Source organism: Gossypium raimondii, chromosome 12 (genome assembly GCF_025698545.1).
Source record: "Gossypium raimondii isolate GPD5lz chromosome 12, ASM2569854v1, whole genome shotgun sequence".
Taxonomy (NCBI): domain Eukaryota; kingdom Viridiplantae; phylum Streptophyta; class Magnoliopsida; order Malvales; family Malvaceae; genus Gossypium; species Gossypium raimondii.
Window position 1 is genome coordinate 15,181,029 of NC_068576.1, and position 21,144 is coordinate 15,202,172.

Below are 21,144 nucleotides of genomic sequence, written 5' to 3' on the forward strand. Positions count from 1 at the left end.
TCATCTCGCTCGGGGCGATGTACAAATATAGAGTTAACATATTGCAAGAAATTTAATTGATTTTTTTTATTATTTTAAAACTTTTTAACATTTAAGCCCTATTGTTATTATGTAAAGGAAGTAAAGAAAATGGATATTTTTTTTGAATATGGTAAAAACATAGAAGAGGATAAAAAGGGTCAAAGTCTGAATAAAACCTTTCACTTCAGCTCTCTTTCGTCTTTCTAACTTCATCTCTCTTTTGTTTTTGTTTTTGTTTTTTAATTGTTTTCTCTTCATCTTCCTCTTACAGTCTTACTTACAGATGAAAGAGTGAAAAATGAGATTGAGATTTGTTGTGTTTTTTATGGTATTATTATTATAATGAAAGGAGAATTCCTTTTCCTCTTCTTTGAAAGCTATGGCTCTGCAAGCAGAAGGGACTCAGCAGATTCAAAGCCCTCCATTGATGAATCTTGATGGCCTGTTATGTGAAGAAGAAGATTTAGGAGTTTATAGTTTTGAAGAAAATGGAAGTGAAATTCCTGCTGAAAAGGAGAATTTTGTACCTTTATTTCTTAACGAACATGATTTGTTCTGGGAAGACGATGAGTTAATCTCTTTAATGTCTAAAGAGAAACAAACCCATCATGGTTACGTTGATGTTTGTCCAGATAAGTCTTTAGTTTTAGCTCGTAAAGAAGCTTTGGATTGGGTTTTCAAGGTTAAGGCACACTATGGGTTCAATGCCTTGACCATGGTTCTTGCTGTTAATTACTTTGATAGGTTCATTTTAAGCTTTAAATTCCAAGAAGACAAGCCATGGATGGCACAATTAACTATCGTGGCTTGTTTATCTTTGGCTACCAAGGTTGAGGAAACTCAAGTGCCACTTCTTTTAGACCTCCAAGTATGTGTCTAATGCAAACAACATTGTAGTCCAAGTTGTGTTTCTGAACTTGTTATCGACTTATTAGAGTTGATTTATTTATTTTTCTTTAGGTGGAGGAAGCAAGGTATGTGTTTGATTCAAAGACCATACAAAGAATGGAGCTTTTGGTGTTGTCAACCCTGCAATGGAGGATGAATCCTGTGACACCAATATCTTTCTTTGAACATATTACAAGGAGGCTTGGGTTGAGGACCCATTTGCATTGGGATTTCCTTCGTAGGTGTGAGCATTTGCTTCTCTTCCTCATTACTGGTGAGTGAGTAATCAAAACAGCTTTTGTTTCCATTGCTAATAAAAAGCTCAGGTTCCTTGTAATAAGAAGGAAATGTGCATATTTGTTGTTTGGCCATTTATTTGAGTTCTAATCTTAGGTTTCCAATGCAATTTTGATCCAGATTCAAGGTTTGTGATTTACACTCCTTCTATCTTAGCTGTTGCAACAATGCTGCATCTTATAAAAGAGGTTGAACCATGCCATTATCTTGAATATCAGAAACAGCTTATTGCTGTACTCGAGGCATGTGAGGTCTGTACACGATTACTTGGGGGTTAACTATTCTAAAATGATATTAGTTTACTTAAGACTACGATTGACTTGATTGTCCATTAGTTAATTCAGATTTTGTTTCAATAGGATAAAGTAAATGCCTGCTACAAGCTCATCTCAGAGTTATTGGAAAGCCAGTACAAAGGAAACCAAGGCCACAAAAGGAAGTATAAATCAATACCAAGCAGCCCTAATGGTGTCATTGATGCATCATTTAGCTGTGATAGCTCAGATGATTTGTGGGCTGTGACATCTTTGGTCTCATCGTCACCCCAGCCACTGTTCAAAAGGAGTAGAGCTCAAGACCAGCAGATGCGGCTACCTTCACTAAACCGTATGTTTGTGGATGTGCTTAGTAGCCCTCGTTAATCTTTCTTTGTCATAATAACTAGTACTGTTAAACATGTTATTAGATTTTCCTCATCTGCAAATCAGTAGTAATTGTTCTTTAATGTGCAATTGATGTGTTTCATAACTTATTTGTTGCCTTTTATGGCCAAATTTTCTAACATGGATCGGAGATGTACTAATATCTGCTAAATTCCATTTTGATTCATCTTTGGGGGTCAGTTGGGAGTCTGTCTATGGTTGCCTCAATATGCTATGGTTTCTGATTCTTCTAATGTATAGCTGTGAAAGAACATATGTTTATCTGCATGCATCTACATTATTTTTAGTAATTTATCTCAGAATTTAGGTGAAAGTAGAACAAAGATCAAGTTAGGCAACCCAAGTCAAACTGCTTTGTAACTTTTGTGCTCTCCCGGGATAGATAGATGAATGACTGCTTTATAAAAACGAGATAGAGGAAAAAGAAATAATGATCAATTGGAAATTTGGGATCTGGGATTTTGGTCCCCCTTAGTTTTACTATATAAAAATCAGGGGTCAGGGAGTTCTTTCAACAAGGTCAAACAGAACGGCAAAAGTCCGTAACAACAGCCAAATTCCCACCATCAACCTTAAATATGGCATTAGCCATTATGACAAGTTATGTTATGCTCTGCGAAAGATTTAATCTTTTTAAGTCCATAACCATCTTTATTCTTAATGGTTTTGATATCCTTTTACTGGAAAAAAGTAATAGCTGTCATCTGTGGCATTATTATCTATCATGACTGCTTTTTTCCTTGTTTGCATGTCTTGGGACCTTTTCATTTGAGTAACTTTCTTAGTTTGTTATTTTGAAGTTTGTGGTTGTATATTCTTGGATTTGCCAATATCAAATATTGAAGAAACAGCTAATCTATAAAAGTTAAAAAAGGCGTAGGGATTTATTGGTGAAGAACTTCGAATGCACTAATGATGATTTTAGTAAATCTGTTCTAATATCCTAGACCTAGAGATGTTTGCAGTGCCAAATCATGCATGATTCCCTTACTATAAGCAAATTCGTTTATGCACAGTGGTTACTGCTAAATCATCATATTCTAATTCCATTTGATGATTTCCCATGTTTCATAAGTGTTGGTCATGTCGCATATAATTAAAAGAAAGTTTTGGCAAACATCAAATAGCTAGGCTGGGAGGAATTAATTGTTTGTTTTCTGGTTTTCATTTTGACTTGCATTTACAGTATTTGGATTAAGGTTTGAGTGTCCGACACAATTTTGTTCATTTATTAAAAGTTTTTCCACGTATTTGGAAAGTCACATCCTTATATCCATGGGTCTAAATATGTGTCGGACATGGAGTCCGAGTAGACATAGAATGCAAGGAAGGTCACAATGAGAATAGGTTTTTGTATTTCAAACCAAGCAAACACGAAAAGCTTGTGGATGAAGAAAGTAGAGATTTGGCAATCAATAGATATGTGAAAGGCTTTTCAATTTTCAGGATGTCTTTTGTGCTTGTGGTCCTTCATTTGCTTTACCATTTTCCCCTTGCTTTCAAGTTTTTTTTTTTTTTTTTCCTTCTTTTTCGACAGTCCTCCATTTATCACCATCTTCAAGTTCTGCTTATACTTTGCTTGCGGAGATGTCATTTTCCTTTAACATTAATAGCCCCTGGTGTATGCTATAATTACTTCCAAAAATTATCATGTTGATTTGTCTTATGATTGAACTACATCATGGTTAGTAGGTTAAGAGGCAATGAGAAAAACTTCCCATGTCCATCTCATCAGGTTTCTCATATAGTAACTCATCGTTGGGAAGTGCATTTAGATGCCATGTGTTTAAGCAAAACTTGAAATTTCAATTAGTTTTTGCAGTCGTCTTCAAGAGAATTTGAATTCAACTATCCGCAATTCTTACTCCTAAATTGATAGCTTGATTGATAATAGAAAGAAGAATGAACAAATAAATAAAGAAATATAAAGGAAAATCCATTTTTTTTTTATCCTTTATACTAACTAATTTGTCTTGGCGTGGTTTGATAATAATGGAATGAAGGAAAAGCAAAAAGAAGAGGGAAGGAAAACTGCATCCCTTCACATGATAAAGAAGGCAAATTATTCTTTTCTTTTTTTTTTGGTAGAAACATGTTGGTTTAGGTAAAAGTACAAGGGAAGCTATTAGGAGTCTATTACTTTTCAGTTTCTCTAATAAAAAAATAGGTAAATTAATCTTTATATATTTTGAAACGGACAAAAATCTTTTTGTTAAATTTTATCTATGAAACGTTGCCTTGAAACATTAAATCAATGTTGAAATTTGTTTTTTATGGGTAAACTATAAAATGGTCAATCAATTATGCTTTTCGTTATATTTTGGTCATTCAACTATTAATTTTTGATTTAGTTACTAAACTTTTTGAAATTAAATATTTTAGTCACCATTGAGTGTGCGGGTTTTTTATTGGTCTAGTAATAAAATTAACCTCTAATGTTTACACGTTCTATCAATTTGATCCTAAATATAAAAAAAATCAACAAATTTAGCCCTCAATATTTACAAAATGTCATTTTAGTTCTAATTCTAAAAATTCGATAAATTTTACCCTCAATATTTATAAAATCTGTCAATTTAGTCCTAACTCTAAAAATTAAAAAATCATTTTAACCTTTTATAACCCATTGAGTAAGCTATGTGAGATATTAAAATAAGAAAAGAGTAAACCTTTTTCAAGTGACTTACAAAAGACTCTAAAAATTGGGGTATAACACAAAAATTAAGATTAAAAAAGAATAAAGGCATTAAAAGCGTTATTTGTTCCGTGTAAAACCTAAATTAAAAAATCAATTGATTTAATCCCGAGTAAAATCTAAATTAAAAAAAAATCATCTGTTGGTTCTGATATTTTAAACTCTGACTCATTTAATAATTTGAATAAAATGACATACATAGACGAAGTTAAGGATTGCCAGAAGGTATTCCCTTTTCCATAAATCATTGTACATGTTTTAAGTGTACAAAACTGCAAAAAAGGGAGTGGCAGAAAGGTCTCATCAAGGAAGCCTCATCTATGCGCTTCAAAACAAAACCCACTGTCCACAAAACAATTGAGATTTCACTTTCATAGTTTGACCCTTCAGTTTTAGCACAAAATAAACCAACTGTTTTAATAGTTTTTTATTTTAAGATATTGTTGTAAACAAGCAGAGCTTTGTTCTATAAATGTGGCAGCTCAACACACTGAAATCTCTTTAAAGAAAACAGACAAATTGTACAACCATTGCCATAATTTCAAACACAACAAACATGTTTTGCTTAGTTTGGTAGGAATTTATGAGTTACTTGCTGTGGCTTCAATGATTTCGTCTTCAGCTTCCAATCAAATCTTGTTCGAAATTTCTCCACAATGATATTTTAAGCCTCAAGTTTATTGAAATCTCTTGTCCAAATGCATTTGGGATGGATTTAGACCCACTTCAATAACTTGTTTCACCATTATTTGTATCGGACAAAATTAAAGATGGCCTTAGCAAAGCCCTGCCCTACATAATTAATAGTTTGTTCTAAGCCTTGTTGAATATAAAAACATTTCTTATGACGTTTCTCATATATAACAGTTTCTTAATCATATAAGTGGTTCAAAATCTAATGGATAATGAAATTTTAGTTAAATGTTTCCGCCCATTGTTTCTCCAATCTTTTTTCTTAAAACAAGGGTTTCAAGGATAAAATTTCCAAGAAAACCTTAAAAAAAAAAGATACATATTGAACACATACCCTAATTCGACAGTAAGCTCGAGTAACATAACTAGAGACGTTGGTGGATAACAAATCAAAGCCTTTCCCAAGTCCTTGGCCAGATATTGAAGACGTAGCCTATTTAATGGCTGCGAAGTGAAAGCAAACCAGGTTTATCAGTGATTTCAGAAGTAGTCAAGGCATTTGTTAGCAATGACAAATAAAAAATGGATGTTAATTGTTTGTTCGACGAAAATTAAGCGCACAATGTACATTACAAGACAAAACATGCAAGTTTTCATATCTAGTCAGTCTCCAAATGAAAAAATAAAAGTAGGTAAGGTCATTTCTATATGGATCGTTGTTCCATTACTTTTGAGATATTGCTTCTTTTGCAGATTCCAGGGTTAAGGCCACACCGGCGACTGCTGCAGTGAGGACACCGCCGCTGGTCTTAGGGATGTTTTGTGAATCTTGGTGAATTAACTGCGCATTCTTTATCTCCTGTCCTTTCCCTGCTGATGAATAATAGCTTTCAACTTCACATTTTGCATTTTGGGTCTCACTCTCTAACTTCACCTTCTTGGGTCCGTTATCCATATTGAATCTCATGGTCTTCATTTAGATTTTGCATTTTCATTTTAGCAAGTGATTGACAATATATATTTGATGCTATAATTAGTCCCTTATTTTACTGTCTATTTTGACACATGGCTGATGAGATGTTTGGTCTCCAACACCATTTTTAAGACAAACTAAAGGCCCTAACATCAAGTCTACGCCAAACACATGTCACTCTCTTATGTTAATCGGAATCTTCATTTTCCCTTGAAATATTCATGCCAAACATCAATGTTCAACACATTCGGACAGAAGGAACGATAAAATTGAGAATAGAGTCTGGCTAACATAGTCCAAGAAGGAAACTTCTAAATGGTTCTCAAAGAAAAGATTCATCCACATCTCTGTCATTTAAAATTTAACAAAAAAAATATGTAAAATTGAAGGATAAAGTCAATAATATTTGACTCACGCATATGAACACACATTGCCAACAAGTGCAACTGATGACTATATTATGTCCCTGTTCTGAACGCTACTGGTTGGATTACAATTGAAACAATAGACACAACCAGAGATATTGACATGGCAAGGGAACTTGACAAAACTGTAATGTCAAGCAGATCATTAAAGGGCTTATACTTAGTTGCTGCTCTGATCAGTAACTCAAAAGAGGTGACCCACTGCAGTGGACATCAGAAACATCAGAGAGCCTTTGTCTTAGTAAGTGGTACTTCCAGCAGCATCGACATCGATGTTCAAGATGTTTTTTCCTGTTCTGGGTTTCTAAAATTGCTTTTTCTTCAATTGGACTCAAGGCCTCTGCCCCACCATCTTCATCTGTAGCATATAAGATCCTTTAGATAGCTGCAACAATCTGCAATAACATGTTGTAAGGCACTAAAACAATGGATTCTAACAACCCTTTGAACAACTTTCTTTTCTATTCTAAATCTGGAAGTCAAAGGAGAAAATACCGGCGAGTCTTCAATTTTAGGAGTCTGGCAGAGAATCTCAGTGTCTCTCAACTTTGAAAAGTAGAAATCCCTCTCTTTCTATAGACTATCCACTGACAGCTTCAATTCAGTGATCTACATTGTGCAGGAGAAGAGATATTGTTATATTCTTAAACCGATAATACTATGCTATGAATTGTTGTGATTGATAGTTCAGCTTATCAAAAGGAACCCAAATTAATGGTCTTTCCTGACATAGATTTGGTCCATAACATACTAATTACTATCAGTTCATTTGTAGAATTCCCAAATACCTGTTCTTCGTAAGCAGCCATTGCTGATTCATGGAGGCCTAGGAGCCGCAGTTGAACCCTTTGGTTGTGGATTGCTGCGGTGCTGATTTCTTGTAGCCTGCTTCCTTTCCTCCTTTAGAAGCCTCTCTCCTTTCCACTGGATTGTAACTAAATATGGCAATAGAAAAAAATCATTTATAGATCCTTTAATTCATGATTTACTGAGCTACTTGGAAAATGTAAGCTTTTAAGTAGAAAAACACCAGATAGAGAAACCATTCACGTATAAATTATGAACGTATCCCAAATGTCATTACCAATTTCCAGGGGATTAAATTCAACCATATTGGAAGTGTAAAATGTGACAAACTGCTGTGCAGTCTTTGAAACAGACAACACGACGGAAACAGTAAAGTAGAAAACAGATTTGAGAAGGCCAATTATTGTAACAATTTAAGACCCGTTCACAAGAAGAACAAGAAAACCCAGAAAGGAAGTAAAATAACTAAAATAAATTGATGATTGAAAAGAAAATTTAGGGTGTGAAAGAAATTTACCGATGAAGACCGCCTCCATTGACCGAATCCCAATATATTTTCATCCATTGCATGAACTCCAATTATCAAGCGGCCTGCCTTTCACCAGCTTGCTCACTTCGATATGCTAAAATCCCCAAAGTCAAAATTCAAAACAACCAAAGCAAAAAAGAAAAGAGAGAGAGAGAGAGAGAGAACATATCGACAAGATTGAAATTAAAACCTTGGTGATTTTGAGTTTGTTAAACAAGTCTTGGAGGTCATTGTAATTTTGGATCATATAGTATTCATTTTTGGCGTCGAAGTTGACTCCATGCATCGGCACCATTCCCGGGTGAACCGCATCCATCAGTTGGCAATGAACCGCCACGCCGGACCAGAAATACATATTCATAGAACAAAATAAAACCTCTTCGACTTTGGAGAGATTGAGATGGAGAATGGAGTTGATCCAAGCAAGAATTTCAGATCCATCATTCCAATGTTCGTTGCCATTTGCTTTCTTTTTCTTCTTCTCAAAATCAAGCCTCTTTGTAGCGACTATTTTATGTTCGAAAGGTTTTTAAAATGAGGAGCGGGATCTCTTTCATTTCAATAACCGCGGGCTAGCTTTTAGCCGGCTTAGACAAGAACCGGAGAAACCGGTCTTTTATGAATGGGTCCCGCTCAAGCCTGAACTTATTGCAGCTGGTTAAAATTTTTTTTAGGGTAAACTACCCATGGTCACTTTTATTTACCTTAGGTTATATTTTAGTCACTTATGTTTACCTTAGGTTACATTTTAGTCACTTATGTTTGAAATGTTACGCTTTTGTCACTTATGTTATCGTGTTGTAACATTTTAGTCACTGAGCTATTAATTGTCGCTAACAGTGTAACGGTAAGTTGACATGGCACGTTAAATCATCATTTCAAACAAAAATTTTAGGGTAAATTATATAATCGATCCCCATATTTTTTCATTTTGAGCAATTTAATTTTTTTATGTTCTTTAATTTTTTTTCTTTATTTTCCATTATCTTATGTTTCTCCCTCTATTTTCTTACCTTCTCCATTTCTTTTAACATATCAAGAAGCCAAATTAGCAGTGAAAAAATAAGTAGGAAGTTGAAAACAATCATTGCCTATAACCAAAACCCATAAACCCATACCATGCTTTTTTCTTCACTGCCAATTCAACTTCCTGATATGTTGAAAGAAATGGAGAAGGTAGGAAAATAGAGGGAGAAGCATAAGAGAATGGAAAATAATGAAAAAAAAAAGAAAGTTAAAAGAACATAAAAGAAAAAATTAAATTGCTCAAAATGAAAAAAATATGGGGACCAATTGTATAATTTAACCTAATTTTTTTGTTTGAAATGATGATTTAATGCGCCACATTAGCTTACCGTTATACCGTTAACGACAATTAATGGCTCAATGATTAAAATGTTACAACACGATAACATAAGTGACTGAAACGTAACATTTCAAACATAAGTGACTAAAACGTAACCTGAAGTAAACAAAAGTGACCATAGGTGTAATTTACCCCTTTTTTATTATTACAATATTAAAAGAGGAGCGGAAATAATAAAATTTCAACATGTTTCATTTAAAACAATTTAGAGTTAGAATATAAAACATAACCAATTGATTTACTTTTTACACATTTTCCATAACTTTGTATTTGTTTAATTTTATAATCATTGAATTCAAATTATATAAAAAAAATTATCTAAGTATTTATTCAATATAATAATACATTTAACTTGAAATTTTAAAAACTATTTTTTTCAAGCATTTTTCTTCTTATTTTTTGTTTTGTCCAATGTTGGTGTTAACCTACGAGTTAGCTACCGCTCGTCATTTTCTTCCTCTCATTAACCCTCTCTTTCTTTCTTCTTTCCATTCATTTCATCTGTCTTCTCTCTTTTCAGTTTGTAGATCTATTTTGTGAGTATCTTCACAGTTTTTCACAAGTTGTGATGAACAAATGATAGTGCCTATCATCGCTGAAACTCTACCTGCTACCAACAATTTCTTTTGGAAAGTGTGTGGCTCTTTGTCAGTTTCTTAATTTCTTTTTGTTTTGAGAGTATTTTACAATAATAAATGATTTCACGAGTCGATTTGGACTAGTGTTGTCTTAAGTTTTATATGTTTTTTTGTTTGTTTTTTCATTGTTTAATAAGTCTTCACTTTTAAAAGTTTTTGTCTGTTCTTGTAGCTCGTTTTTTTAGTCTTGCTTATTCATGTAGTCTTGCTTATGCAAGTAATTTTAGGGATGGTTTTGTCACTGTCCTTTCTAGCTTGGTGGATGCTTTATTCTTTAGCTGATTTTTACTTGCCGCTTTGGACCATTCAAGGCTAGTTTTCTTATCGTATTAAGTGCTTGCAATCGCTTTAAATATGTCGTGCTTGTGTTGTGACAGAGCTAATTGTCAACGTGTCATAGTATTCTATTTATGTTGAGACTAAAGCCCTTGTTATGTTGTGGAGCTTGTCTTTCACCGTCTACTATGAGTGTTTGCTATTTTTTTCCTAAATCGTATGGTCCTATTCATTAAATGAATTAATAAATTTTCCTTTCAAAAAAATATTTATTTAATATAAAAAATTTCAACTTTAAAGCCCCAAAATTATGTTTTAAAATTGATAACTTCATATATAACAAATAACAAGGTTTATCGTAGTGTTAGCGATAATAGTCACTAGTGTTGAAATTTTGATAGCCACATCAAAACATTTACCTCAATATTCAACACATACAATTATTTGATTAAATTTTTCTAAAAATAAAAAGTTTTTGGTAAATTTCATGACTAAATTTGTGCCACTTAACTAATAACATCAAGCACTTGATATAGCGAATATAACTATATTTATATACAAATTTTATATATTTTGTGAATGTACATATTATGTCTATTGATTAAATATTAATGTCATGCTTTGACTTAATGGTAAGATTCTTAGCTTATATACACTATATGTGGGTTTTCCATCCAAATTTTATTTTGGTTTAAATTATTCCATGTGTGCACTATATCTAAATTATTTTAGTTTATGTGTTTTGATTATTAATTTAATTGTATTTGAAATAACTAAATTTTATGTGGTAATTATTCAGATTTATATTATTTATATTTGTAACTTGTAATTTAAAAAAGTTCATCCAACGCACGATGCTATGCATTTTTCAGCTAAACAAAAGTATAAACAAAAAAGGAAAAGGAGAAAATAAAAGAAAACCTGTAAGTCAATCATTACATACAATTTTTACTAGCAAGGTAGTCTGAATGTTCTCAAATGGGTTTATCAGTATCCATAATAGTGGGAAGAAGATGGGATTTTGTCAAGAATTTGTAAGGCTTCTTTCATGGTGGGTCTCTTTTGTGGGTTTGGAGATGCACAATTGTACCCTAACTTGAAACAAGCCAGCAATGCATCCTCTTTGCCTTCTAAATCCCCACGAATAGCCGCATCAGCCATCCTCAATGCCTTGTTCTGGTCCTCAACCACCACCCCATTTCCCTGCCCCAGCTCATCCACAATTATAACTTTCCCGGTTAGAAGCTCAAGCAAAATCACCCCAAATGCGTATACGTCCCACTTGGGGTTGGGCTTGAGGCTCCGAAGTGACTCCGGGGCATGGTACGGCGATACACCAAATGAGCTCGGGCTTGGACTTGGACTGGGACTAGGTCCCACTACATCTTGGAGGCTATCCCTTGATGCTGTCGACCTCTTGCTACCAAAATTTACGGCTGACATTCCCACTTTAGAGCTTGTATCACCTGTTACTAGCCTTTCCAGACCGAAATCTCCAATCTTGGGTTCCATGTTAGAGTCTAAGAGGATATTGCTGGGCTTCAAATTGGCGTGCACATGTTTCTTCTCGTGGAGATATGCTAGCCCACGGGCCACACCTTTAGCAATTTTTAGCCGAGCCTCCCAGGGAAGATGACAAGGTGAAGAGCCAACTTTTCCTGAAACAGAAAAGCCAATACTTAACAAATGTAAACGCATGAAGATGCGTCCTTTTCATATTCAATCGATGTTTGACTTTCTCATGCATTAAACGACAACCTTTTAGTTAAACCTACTCCACCGCCATGACTTCACTTCTTCAGCGTTGACAGGAGCATATCACATACATAATTTTTATATATTTAACCTTGAAAATGTGAAAAATTGAAAAGGTGAAAAGGACTCACTGTAACGAGCGTTGGCGAGGCTGCCATTTGGTACAAAATCGTAGATGATAAGCTTTTCATCAACTCCCCAGTAGAACCCACGAATCCTGACCAGATTAGGGTGCACCAGTTTAGAAATTATTCGAACCTGGGTCTCGAAATCCCTGAACCGATCCACACTGTTCTCACCAATCCGTCGAACCGCCAAGGAGGTCCCATCTTCAAGCACCGCCTTGTACAGTATGTTAGACCCGGTGGCACCTAATATGTATGCCGACGCTTTAAGTAACGTATCCAGGTCAAGTTTCTTTTCCCCATCGACGGTCACCAACGTCCCTTTCTTGTCATCTTCTTGCCCTTGCTGCCGTTGATCATCATCATCATCATCATCTTCCTCTTCAGTACTGTCGGATTCTTCTTCGTACTTTCCTCTCTTTATCAAACATGCCCATATCGCAAACACTTTTGATTCTGACGATGGGGATGCTGTGTTAGCTTCTTGCTTCAGTGTGGTCTCCAGTACTCTGTTTTTTCTCTTTATTTTATAGACGAAAAGGAATACCATAATTACTAATCCTACTCCAGCTATATCACCGACTATAATTCCCACTATTGTTCCTGGTTTAAGCTTGTTTCGCCGTGATGCTTTAGCTCCGGGATCCGTTTTCTTGGGGATGGCAGCCATTGCTGGAGGATAAGTTGGTGAAGGACTTGGACAATCACGCTCTGTTGCTTCGCCACATAGATGAGGATTCCCGGAAAAAGATTTGGAATCTTGGTTCTTGAAAACGACAGAATCCGGAACTTCTCCTGTAAGATTGTTGAAGGAAAGATCAATGGTAGCGTTACTAGGGATTTTCTCGGCGAATTCTGGTGGAATTTTCCCGGAAAGTCTGTTGTAAGAAAAATTCAAGTAGTTGAGGTTGCTGCCTCCGAAGTTTGGTGGCAAGGAACCCTCGACAAGATTGGAAGAGAGATCTAAAACTTGAACAGATTGGAAGCTAGTTGGGAGATTCCCTGAAAAGTAATTGTTCTTCAGAGAAACAACAGTTAGATTCTGGATAGTAGTAAGAGTTGCAGGTAAAGCCCCCGTCAATGCATTATCGGAAAGGTTAAGGAATTGAAGGTTTTGCAGAGTTCCAATGGTTTCTGGTATTCCACCGGAAATCAAATTGTTTGACAAATCAAGAAACCGAATCTGGGTCGAATTGAATAAGGAAACAGGGAGAGACCCATTGAGAGAATTGTTGGAAAGATCAAGATTCTGAAGGTGTTGAAGTAAGCCCAGATCGGATGGAATTGCACCAAGAAGCTGAGAATTGGGAAGAGACAAGCCTGTAACTCGAAGGTCGCCTTTAATGGAGTTGCTTACTGCTCCACAAGTTACTCCATTCCAAGAACAAGGCGTCTGGTCGGCGGAGTTCCAGCTTTGTAACACATTTAGAGGATCACTAAGAATCAAATACCTGAAAGATAGCAAGAGAATCCCATCTGTGTTTAACCCCAAAGCTTGAACCACAAGAAACTCAACCACAACAAGAATTCTCCACCATAAATGGAGTTTAAGACTGGAGGAGGAACTCATGATTTGTCAAACTGATCACACATTTCTTGTGTGAAAGTAGACACAAAGAGAGAAGGGAGGAAGGAGACGAGAGAGAAAGGAACTAACTGAGATTTATCATTTATGTTAATGAAGTTGCAGAGAGGCCATGTGATGAAAGTTAGCTAAAAAGTAAAATATATATACACAGCTCAATAAAAACAAACTTGTCTCATATAGCCAAAAATGTTCTGGATTGGCAGCTATCTGCATATATATATATATGCAAAATATATGGTTTTTTAAGGTTTGATCGAAATGATTATTTGCTGATGATCTCACAGTTGGTTTTAGAAATAAATAAATCAAGTAAAGCTATAGCCTATAGGCTACAAGATGAGAATTATAGAATAGCATCTTTGCTACAAGACATCCATGTCAAGATGAAAAGGTTGCACTGTTCTCTCTTGAATTGACTTTAATCAAACTCTTTTCTTTTTTCTTCTTTTTTTGGGAAATATTTAAATTAATTTAATGGGAGAATATTTATTAGTAGAAAATTAATATGATTTAAGGGTGAATATTGTGTACTTTTTATGAAAAAATTAATTTGTAGATTGTACCAAATATTTCTCTAGGTAAATATGTTAAAATTTATCTAATAGAAATTATTAATGTAAACTTGAATTATCATGTCTATAAAAGAAAATTGCGAAGGTGGGATTCTTTCAAAAGAAAAAGAATGGGGTTACAAAGACAAGAGAATGAGCATATATTCCTCAAATCTCGATCGGTCATACATCAATAATTTTATATGTTTCGTCAAATTTAGATGATTCTGTGTAAGAAACATACTGTGTGCATTTCCTATGAAAATCAACTTGGGGGGTGGTAGGGGAAATTAAACAGAGGCAGGGAAAGAAAATTTGGGAGGGAAAATGAACCAAAAAAACATTGATGTAGGGGCAACATAATTGTGAAGGGGACCCTAACATCATCCTCCAGAGCGTCATTAATGGTTTTATTAGAATTTTAGGTCTTCATTCATTGCTCCACCCTTTTCAAAAATTTGACCATCTGCCATCATCCTTAAATAAAATCATACGTTTACATCTCCTATAGCCTATATATCCTTAAAACATGAAAATTCCTCCCTCAGGAAAGTGATTTCAACAGGGCCCCCAACCATGAGCGACCAACACTCGGTTCAGTGCTTTCAAGAAAACAATGAAGCTCCAAATTTAAAACTATTCTGTAAAAAAAAAAAAAAACACTTTTCGACCTATAATCAATCAGGTCTATGCCTGTCCAAATAGTCCTGGTTTTGGCAGCATACAAGTTGATCAGGCTGTCCATAGCTAATTTCTTCTCAACATTTTGTAAGATTCCAGCTATGGGTCCTAGATTTCCCATTTTTTTTAATTTATTGGCAGATTTGAGTTTGAAGACAATGGGGGAAAGCTTTTGGATTCTTCTTCGTCTCTCAGCAAATGCCCACTCCATCTTTGCAGAATCTTAAGATCTAAACTTGTAATTTTGTTCACACCTGGGGTTTGATTTATTTCATTTTCTTTTTAATTGTTTGTGGCAGCTTTACCTACATTGTTATAGTATAATTAAGGCTATTAAAAAACACTGGAGAATACATAAAATATTTTTTCTGCCTGCCTTGTTTGGTGTGCTTCATTTACTTGAAATTCCATAAACAAATTTATAATTATCTCTCAAATTAAGTAAATTAGTCAAAGTAATTTAATTTATGTCAAGTTAAAATGTAAGCAATTAAGAGTAATTAACCATAATATTAATACTTTTTGGTTAACTGTACATATTTTTATTGATGTAAATAAATTTAACTCTAAAACTTACTCATTCTCTTAATCTTTTATTTATTTAATAAATTTAGCTTGCAACATTTATATATTCTACCAACATTTACATAAAATATATAAACATTGAGGATTAATTATCTTTAATTGATCATTTATTACTTCAAATTTTTGAAACGGACCAATAACTAAATATAAAAATTGAGAGGGACTAGAAAAGTGTTTTTACCAAAATTATTATACATATAATCAATGTATCTTCTTTTAGGACCATAGCTAACTCTTTGGAGATTTGTTGATACCCCTCTTAACATTATTATCTCTGATAAAAAAAAGTGCAATATATATTATAGATTTATCGGTTAGTATCGGTATAATATTATAATAAAGAAAATGGATGGAAAAGGTCTAAAGAGGCTTTAATGGCAAAAAAGAGATTGGCCCATGGCTGGGTTATTATTTTATTTTGAGGACGAAAATAAACTTTTGAAAAGTTGAAAGTGGATAGCTTGCATGGTAACTAACATCAGCTACAGGATTAACATTTTGCAGTAATTGGGCATCATGTCTCCTACTCCTACACTATCACTTCCATCTTGTCGCTGTTTATGAAAGTTCCCAGCAAATTTTTTCACGTACATTACTCAACAAACACAGTAAAACTGTAATCGTTGATATTGAAATTCAAACTCTATCTATATTTGTTTGATATTTCTTTGTAAAAATAATTCAAGATGTGGCTGTTCAGTCAGCAGATACAAAGAACCCACGAAACATCTACACACTCAGATGGTCATGCCAGAGTACAACAAACCAAGAAGTTATTGCCATTGTCCCTATATTAAAAGCTTTCCGACGAGAAATATGCAATCCAACTAGTACTTGCTATTGTTGTGCTTGTGTAAGTGCGGGTCATGCCAACCCCTACCTTTCTTATCTTCTCGCACTTTCATTACAATTTGGGACCTACCGTAAAAAAGGAAAACCAAACAAACAAAATTACATTTGTTTGACAGCCTGTCTCTATCTAACTACAAATTAACTTCGATTCATAATCTACCAAAAAAAGTTTTAAATTAAAATATGTTATTAAATTCTTACTTTTTTTTTATAGATTTCAAATTTAGTTCTCTTGCTTTTATTTTAAAGAATTTAATCATTTTATTTTTTGAATTTAAAAATACAAGTTTAATTGTTAATATTGTTAAAATATTTCTCTTAAATTCATGTTTATTACAACGTCATTCTTTTGTAACATGGTTACTAAATGAGTTTTTTTTATTGCAAATGGTCACACCAATGAGTTTAATAGAAGAATTTTGCCTGTGCTAACAATTTGATCTAAAATTTGAAATTTGAAAAATCGAGGGATTAAATTCCTAAAAACAAAAGGAGAGAATTAAATTCCAAATGCATAAAGGGTACATGGACTTGGAGCATATTTTAAGCTTTACAAAAACTAGAAATTATTAATGCAGAACTTTAGTGAGGAAAATCTCGAACACACGAATGAAACACTAACAATAACTCGAATAGAAAAACGAATCAATAGGACAAGACTCCAAGGCGTGTATCAATGCATTATCTTTAAGGTTCTATTCGCCATTGCATATACTTAGTGTGCAAATGAGTTTTAAGCAAATGAACCTCGATGATACAATGAAACCTGATGACTATTAATGTTTTGCACTGACGAAAAATGTCCACTAAGCAATAAGTAGAGTATAACAAGAAAATTATTTTTTATAAAGAATTTATGCGGTAATTATTTATTGAACAATCTAAGAATAGTAGAAGATGGAGGAAGGACAGAAATAATTTTGAGAATTTTTTGTATGTTTTCTAAATGAAATATCACTCCTATATTTAGGAATTCTATGTTTCTTCATATATACATAACTTTCAATAGGTATATTTTCGAATAATCACATAATTATTCAATTAATATCTCTCAAATAAACATAAATTTTCAAGTAATATTGCTTGAATAATTATAAATCTTTGTAAAAATATCAAGTGATATAACTCTTAATCAATAACCAAAAGATATAACTTTTGATTAATTACACCCTTTTATTTATAGTTATTGGAACACTATAAATATTTAAAAATGTTCTAACAATCTCCTCCAATTTTCAAAACATTTTAGATTTTGATAATCTTGGAAATCAATGTGCATAAATGAAGGTGTCTTACGATTGAAATTTCGCTTAGTTAAAACATGTTAAAGTTAATTGAACACATCTCACACAATGATTTAAACATCAATCGGTGCTTAGTATCCAGGGACACTATTATCACCACGAGTCTGTGTACTCTTTTCATGGGTGCTATTAGAACCAAGCTATAACACCCTATACCTGACCCAATCACCGAGCCCGGGTACCAAATGTCACAATTGAATTGTATTACTTAGCAAAATTTATAACTTGATTTATTTACAAACTTAAAAAGAATGCCACATTTAATCCATAATTACTGTACCATTCTATTAATCTCTTAGATAACTACATATTTCAAAATTTAAACTTCAAATAAAATTTCTATTATACAAGTATTAAGGCACTTACAATCATTTTGCCTTACTAAACATGCACAAATATTAATAGTGACTTGAAAACTAAATTTCAATGGAAATACACCTATTTGAACACGCGAGGCGTAGCCTCTAAGAGTGCCCCTTTATACACATGCTACGGCTATGACGCCATTCGCGTGGACTTGGCGATGTCTGGCTTGGTCTGTAACATCCCGCCTGACGAAGTCCTGGTTATTGCGCAAGTGATGCCCTGGTTTGATAGACTATGAACGAAAAGAAAGAAACTCATGGCAAACTCTGGTATGTACAATGTATAGGATATTATAAAAGAACAAAACTTATGAATCACTCTGAAGAAAGGTAAGTATAACGAATCAATGAGTGCTGGTAAGAATATATATATAAGGCACATAATATAAAAAAGTACTATTGGTGCAGTAGTGTTCACTGAAAAAACCCTTTCCGGCGTATAGAATGGGTGGACTTCAACAAGAAAACAAATAGATAAAGACACCCCGTCAGATTACAATGATAAGTGAAATAGAAGTGGTAATGCGAAAGGAATGGTTATAAGCTATGAGTCCACGCCAGTGATATAATACATCCAGTGACCAATGTGGTCCCATGGCAGGTAAAATATAACCATAAGAATGGGCATTAACCCAATGGCCAAGTTTCATCCTTTCTATTCCCTTGATCTTAGGTTTAAGTCACATTCGTTTCACTTCCTTTTTCTTTAATTTTTTCTTTAATTTCAGCCAAAAAGGGTTAATTGCCAAACAACCCTTATTTCTTTTCCAAAGTCCAACTAATAAAACACTTCCTAGCACAATTAGGATTTGCTATTTGATTCTAACCCAAATTGAAACCCCTATTCTCCCTATTTATTCTCAACTTTCTCTACAAACCTTTTTTATAAAATTCTCTCAAAGTTGTTGTTGGAAATTTAGTTCTTGAATCTTAACTTTGCAATCAAGTCCAAATCGAATTGTTTATCATCAATCATTGAGTTTCACGCCATCAATTTCTAAATTTCTATCAGGATTAGTAAGCTTTTCTTGTTTCCTAATAGCTAGATCTTATCAATTCTGGAAAATTGTTGTTCTTGTTAGATCTTTCATCCGTTATGAATATTTTACAATCTTTTCGAAAACCCACTAAACCTTGAAATCCGTCATTAATTCTTGCATGTTGTTAATCAAAATTCTCATGTATGTAATCCGTCATTATCTACATTTAATTGTTCACTGTGTATTCATAATTACGACAGATTCCAACTACGATGGTCTTGTTGTGTACCCACAGTTAAAGCAGATCCTAATTGTGATGTTTTCACTGTGCTCTCACGGTCCCTCTAACAGCTCTTATCTGAAAGATAGTCGTGTTTCCGTAGTAACCGACAACTATTACTTGTAATTACTCGAATTCGAATATGGTATTAAGTCCACAAAGTGAAGTGACGATGGAGGGAGTTTTAGAGAACTCCCAACTTTTCGATGCTAATGGTTGGGGGTAGGACAACTGATTTTTAAACTGATTTTTGTATGGCATATTGTAAAATTTATGCAGACTTGACTGAATTTACTTAATGAAACAGTGGAACTGATTTATATGCATATAACTTTTGTGAATAGAAAGAGTAACTCTAAAATTGATTTCGTTTGTTGTCTATGTGTGAGGATATTATTATTGCTTGACTAAAGTAGCAACATCGAATTATCGTATTTGAAATTGACAGATATTTATAACCGATTGTTATTCTTGATAATGATGTATGATGTTATTTATTATTGAATGATTTGGTTTATTGTAAAGGGACTCACATTGAGCTTCTATAGCTCATACTCTCTAATTTCCATCTTTACAAATAATCCTTCAGGCTAGGATGCAGGCACGACACTCGGAGGGTCTCGACTTTTGTTTCATCTTTATTTTTGTTAATGTTATTATTTTTAATTCCTTAGGAGGTAGAGTTATTTTTCGTTTTCTTTTATTATGAACCGTGGTTTGGGATTTAATTTTAATTTAATTGTTAGATACATTTCATTTAGTATAGATTGTAAAATTTAAGTTATTATTTGTTAATATGTGGTTAAACCGAATTATTTTATTAAAAGACTTACATTTTAATTTTGTTGCTATCTTTAATAAGTTAAACTAGAATATAAATTGTAAATCACTCGAGATAAACATGAGTTTTAAAAGGAAAATTGATTTTGATATTGAAAAAAGAATATTTTATTATATTAATAGTAATTTTTCTTTTAATTATATGTAAATAGAAAGAAAATATCAGATAGTCTTTCCTACAAGAAAAGGTTCATTTAGTGTAGTGGAAGACAATCAATTAGTTCCGTGATGAAAATGAACTAGTTAATAAGTTCGAATAAACAAACTCAAATAGTTTGTTTTTCTTTTAAGTTCTAGGACATCATACTTTTTTTGGGGAATTCTTTATATAAGATCGAACCACTTCAGTGGTTAATGTAATCTCCCGAATTTAGGTCTATCGTTTAGCTAGGTTGGGGAGTTTACATTTAGTGATATCAGAGCCAGGTTTATAAAAATTCAGACTGTGGAAATTTGGTAAGTCATAATATTAAGAAGGATATTTTAGGAAAAACAATGCCATAGGAATCTTTTAAAAATTGAATTTTTGCAAGAAAATAAACTTGAGACTCCAGTGTTAGTTTTGTTGTAGTTTTCCTATTTATGATATATAAATGTTTGAAATTTTGAATAAGCTGTAGATAAAGTTAGAACTACCTAGACTATCACTTTTAGAATGAATACTCAAGATAGACGTGGTAGGGGTAGATCTCGTAGGGCTGCACTTGTTGAGTCACTCATTATTTAGGGCGAGGATCCAATTTACGAGGACGATAATATTGAAAACTCCACTGCAAATGGTGGTAGATTCCACGAAAATGACTAGGAAGATGGTGATGACGCCGTAACTTAGGCAATGCTGAGGGTGTTGGAACGAGCTGCTAGAGCCCGAGGAGGATCGGGGAGCTGCGAAACCATTGCAGAGAGACTTCGGTCGAACGGGGATGAAACATTTAGGTGAATTTCCAAGACGACTTGCACTATGGTTGAATATTGGTTGGTGTCAACTAAAAGAATTTTGGAGGACTTAGACTGCATTTCAAAGCAGA

The 21,144-nt window shown here is 33.7% G+C and overlaps 2 protein-coding genes and 1 pseudogene across 2 annotated transcripts; 1 reads left to right on the plus strand and 2 right to left on the minus strand.

Annotated features, from left to right (window-relative positions):
* Positions 1 to 201: 201 nt before the first annotated feature.
* LOC105763386 (cyclin-D3-3) lies at positions 202 to 2,034 on the plus strand. The gene is made up of 4 exons (XM_012581621.2): positions 202 to 889; positions 982 to 1,183; positions 1,327 to 1,457; positions 1,566 to 2,034. Exons 1-4 carry the CDS (start codon positions 401 to 403, stop codon positions 1,845 to 1,847), a joined length of 1,104 nt encoding a protein of 367 aa, XP_012437075.1. The 5' UTR covers positions 202 to 400; the 3' UTR covers positions 1,848 to 2,034.
* A 4,454-nt stretch (positions 2,035 to 6,488) lies between these two features.
* Positions 6,489 to 8,392, minus strand: LOC105763387 (microtubule-associated protein RP/EB family member 1C-like; annotated as a pseudogene).
* Positions 8,393 to 11,049: 2,657 nt separating this feature from the next.
* LOC105763388 (probable LRR receptor-like serine/threonine-protein kinase At4g37250) lies at positions 11,050 to 13,963 on the minus strand. The gene is made up of 2 exons (XM_012581622.2): positions 12,097 to 13,963; positions 11,050 to 11,868 (listed from the first exon to the last, which is right to left on the minus strand). Exons 1-2 carry the CDS (start codon positions 13,658 to 13,660, stop codon positions 11,198 to 11,200), a joined length of 2,235 nt encoding a protein of 744 aa, XP_012437076.1. The 5' UTR covers positions 13,661 to 13,963; the 3' UTR covers positions 11,050 to 11,197.
* Between the last annotated feature and the right edge of the window lie 7,181 nt (positions 13,964 to 21,144).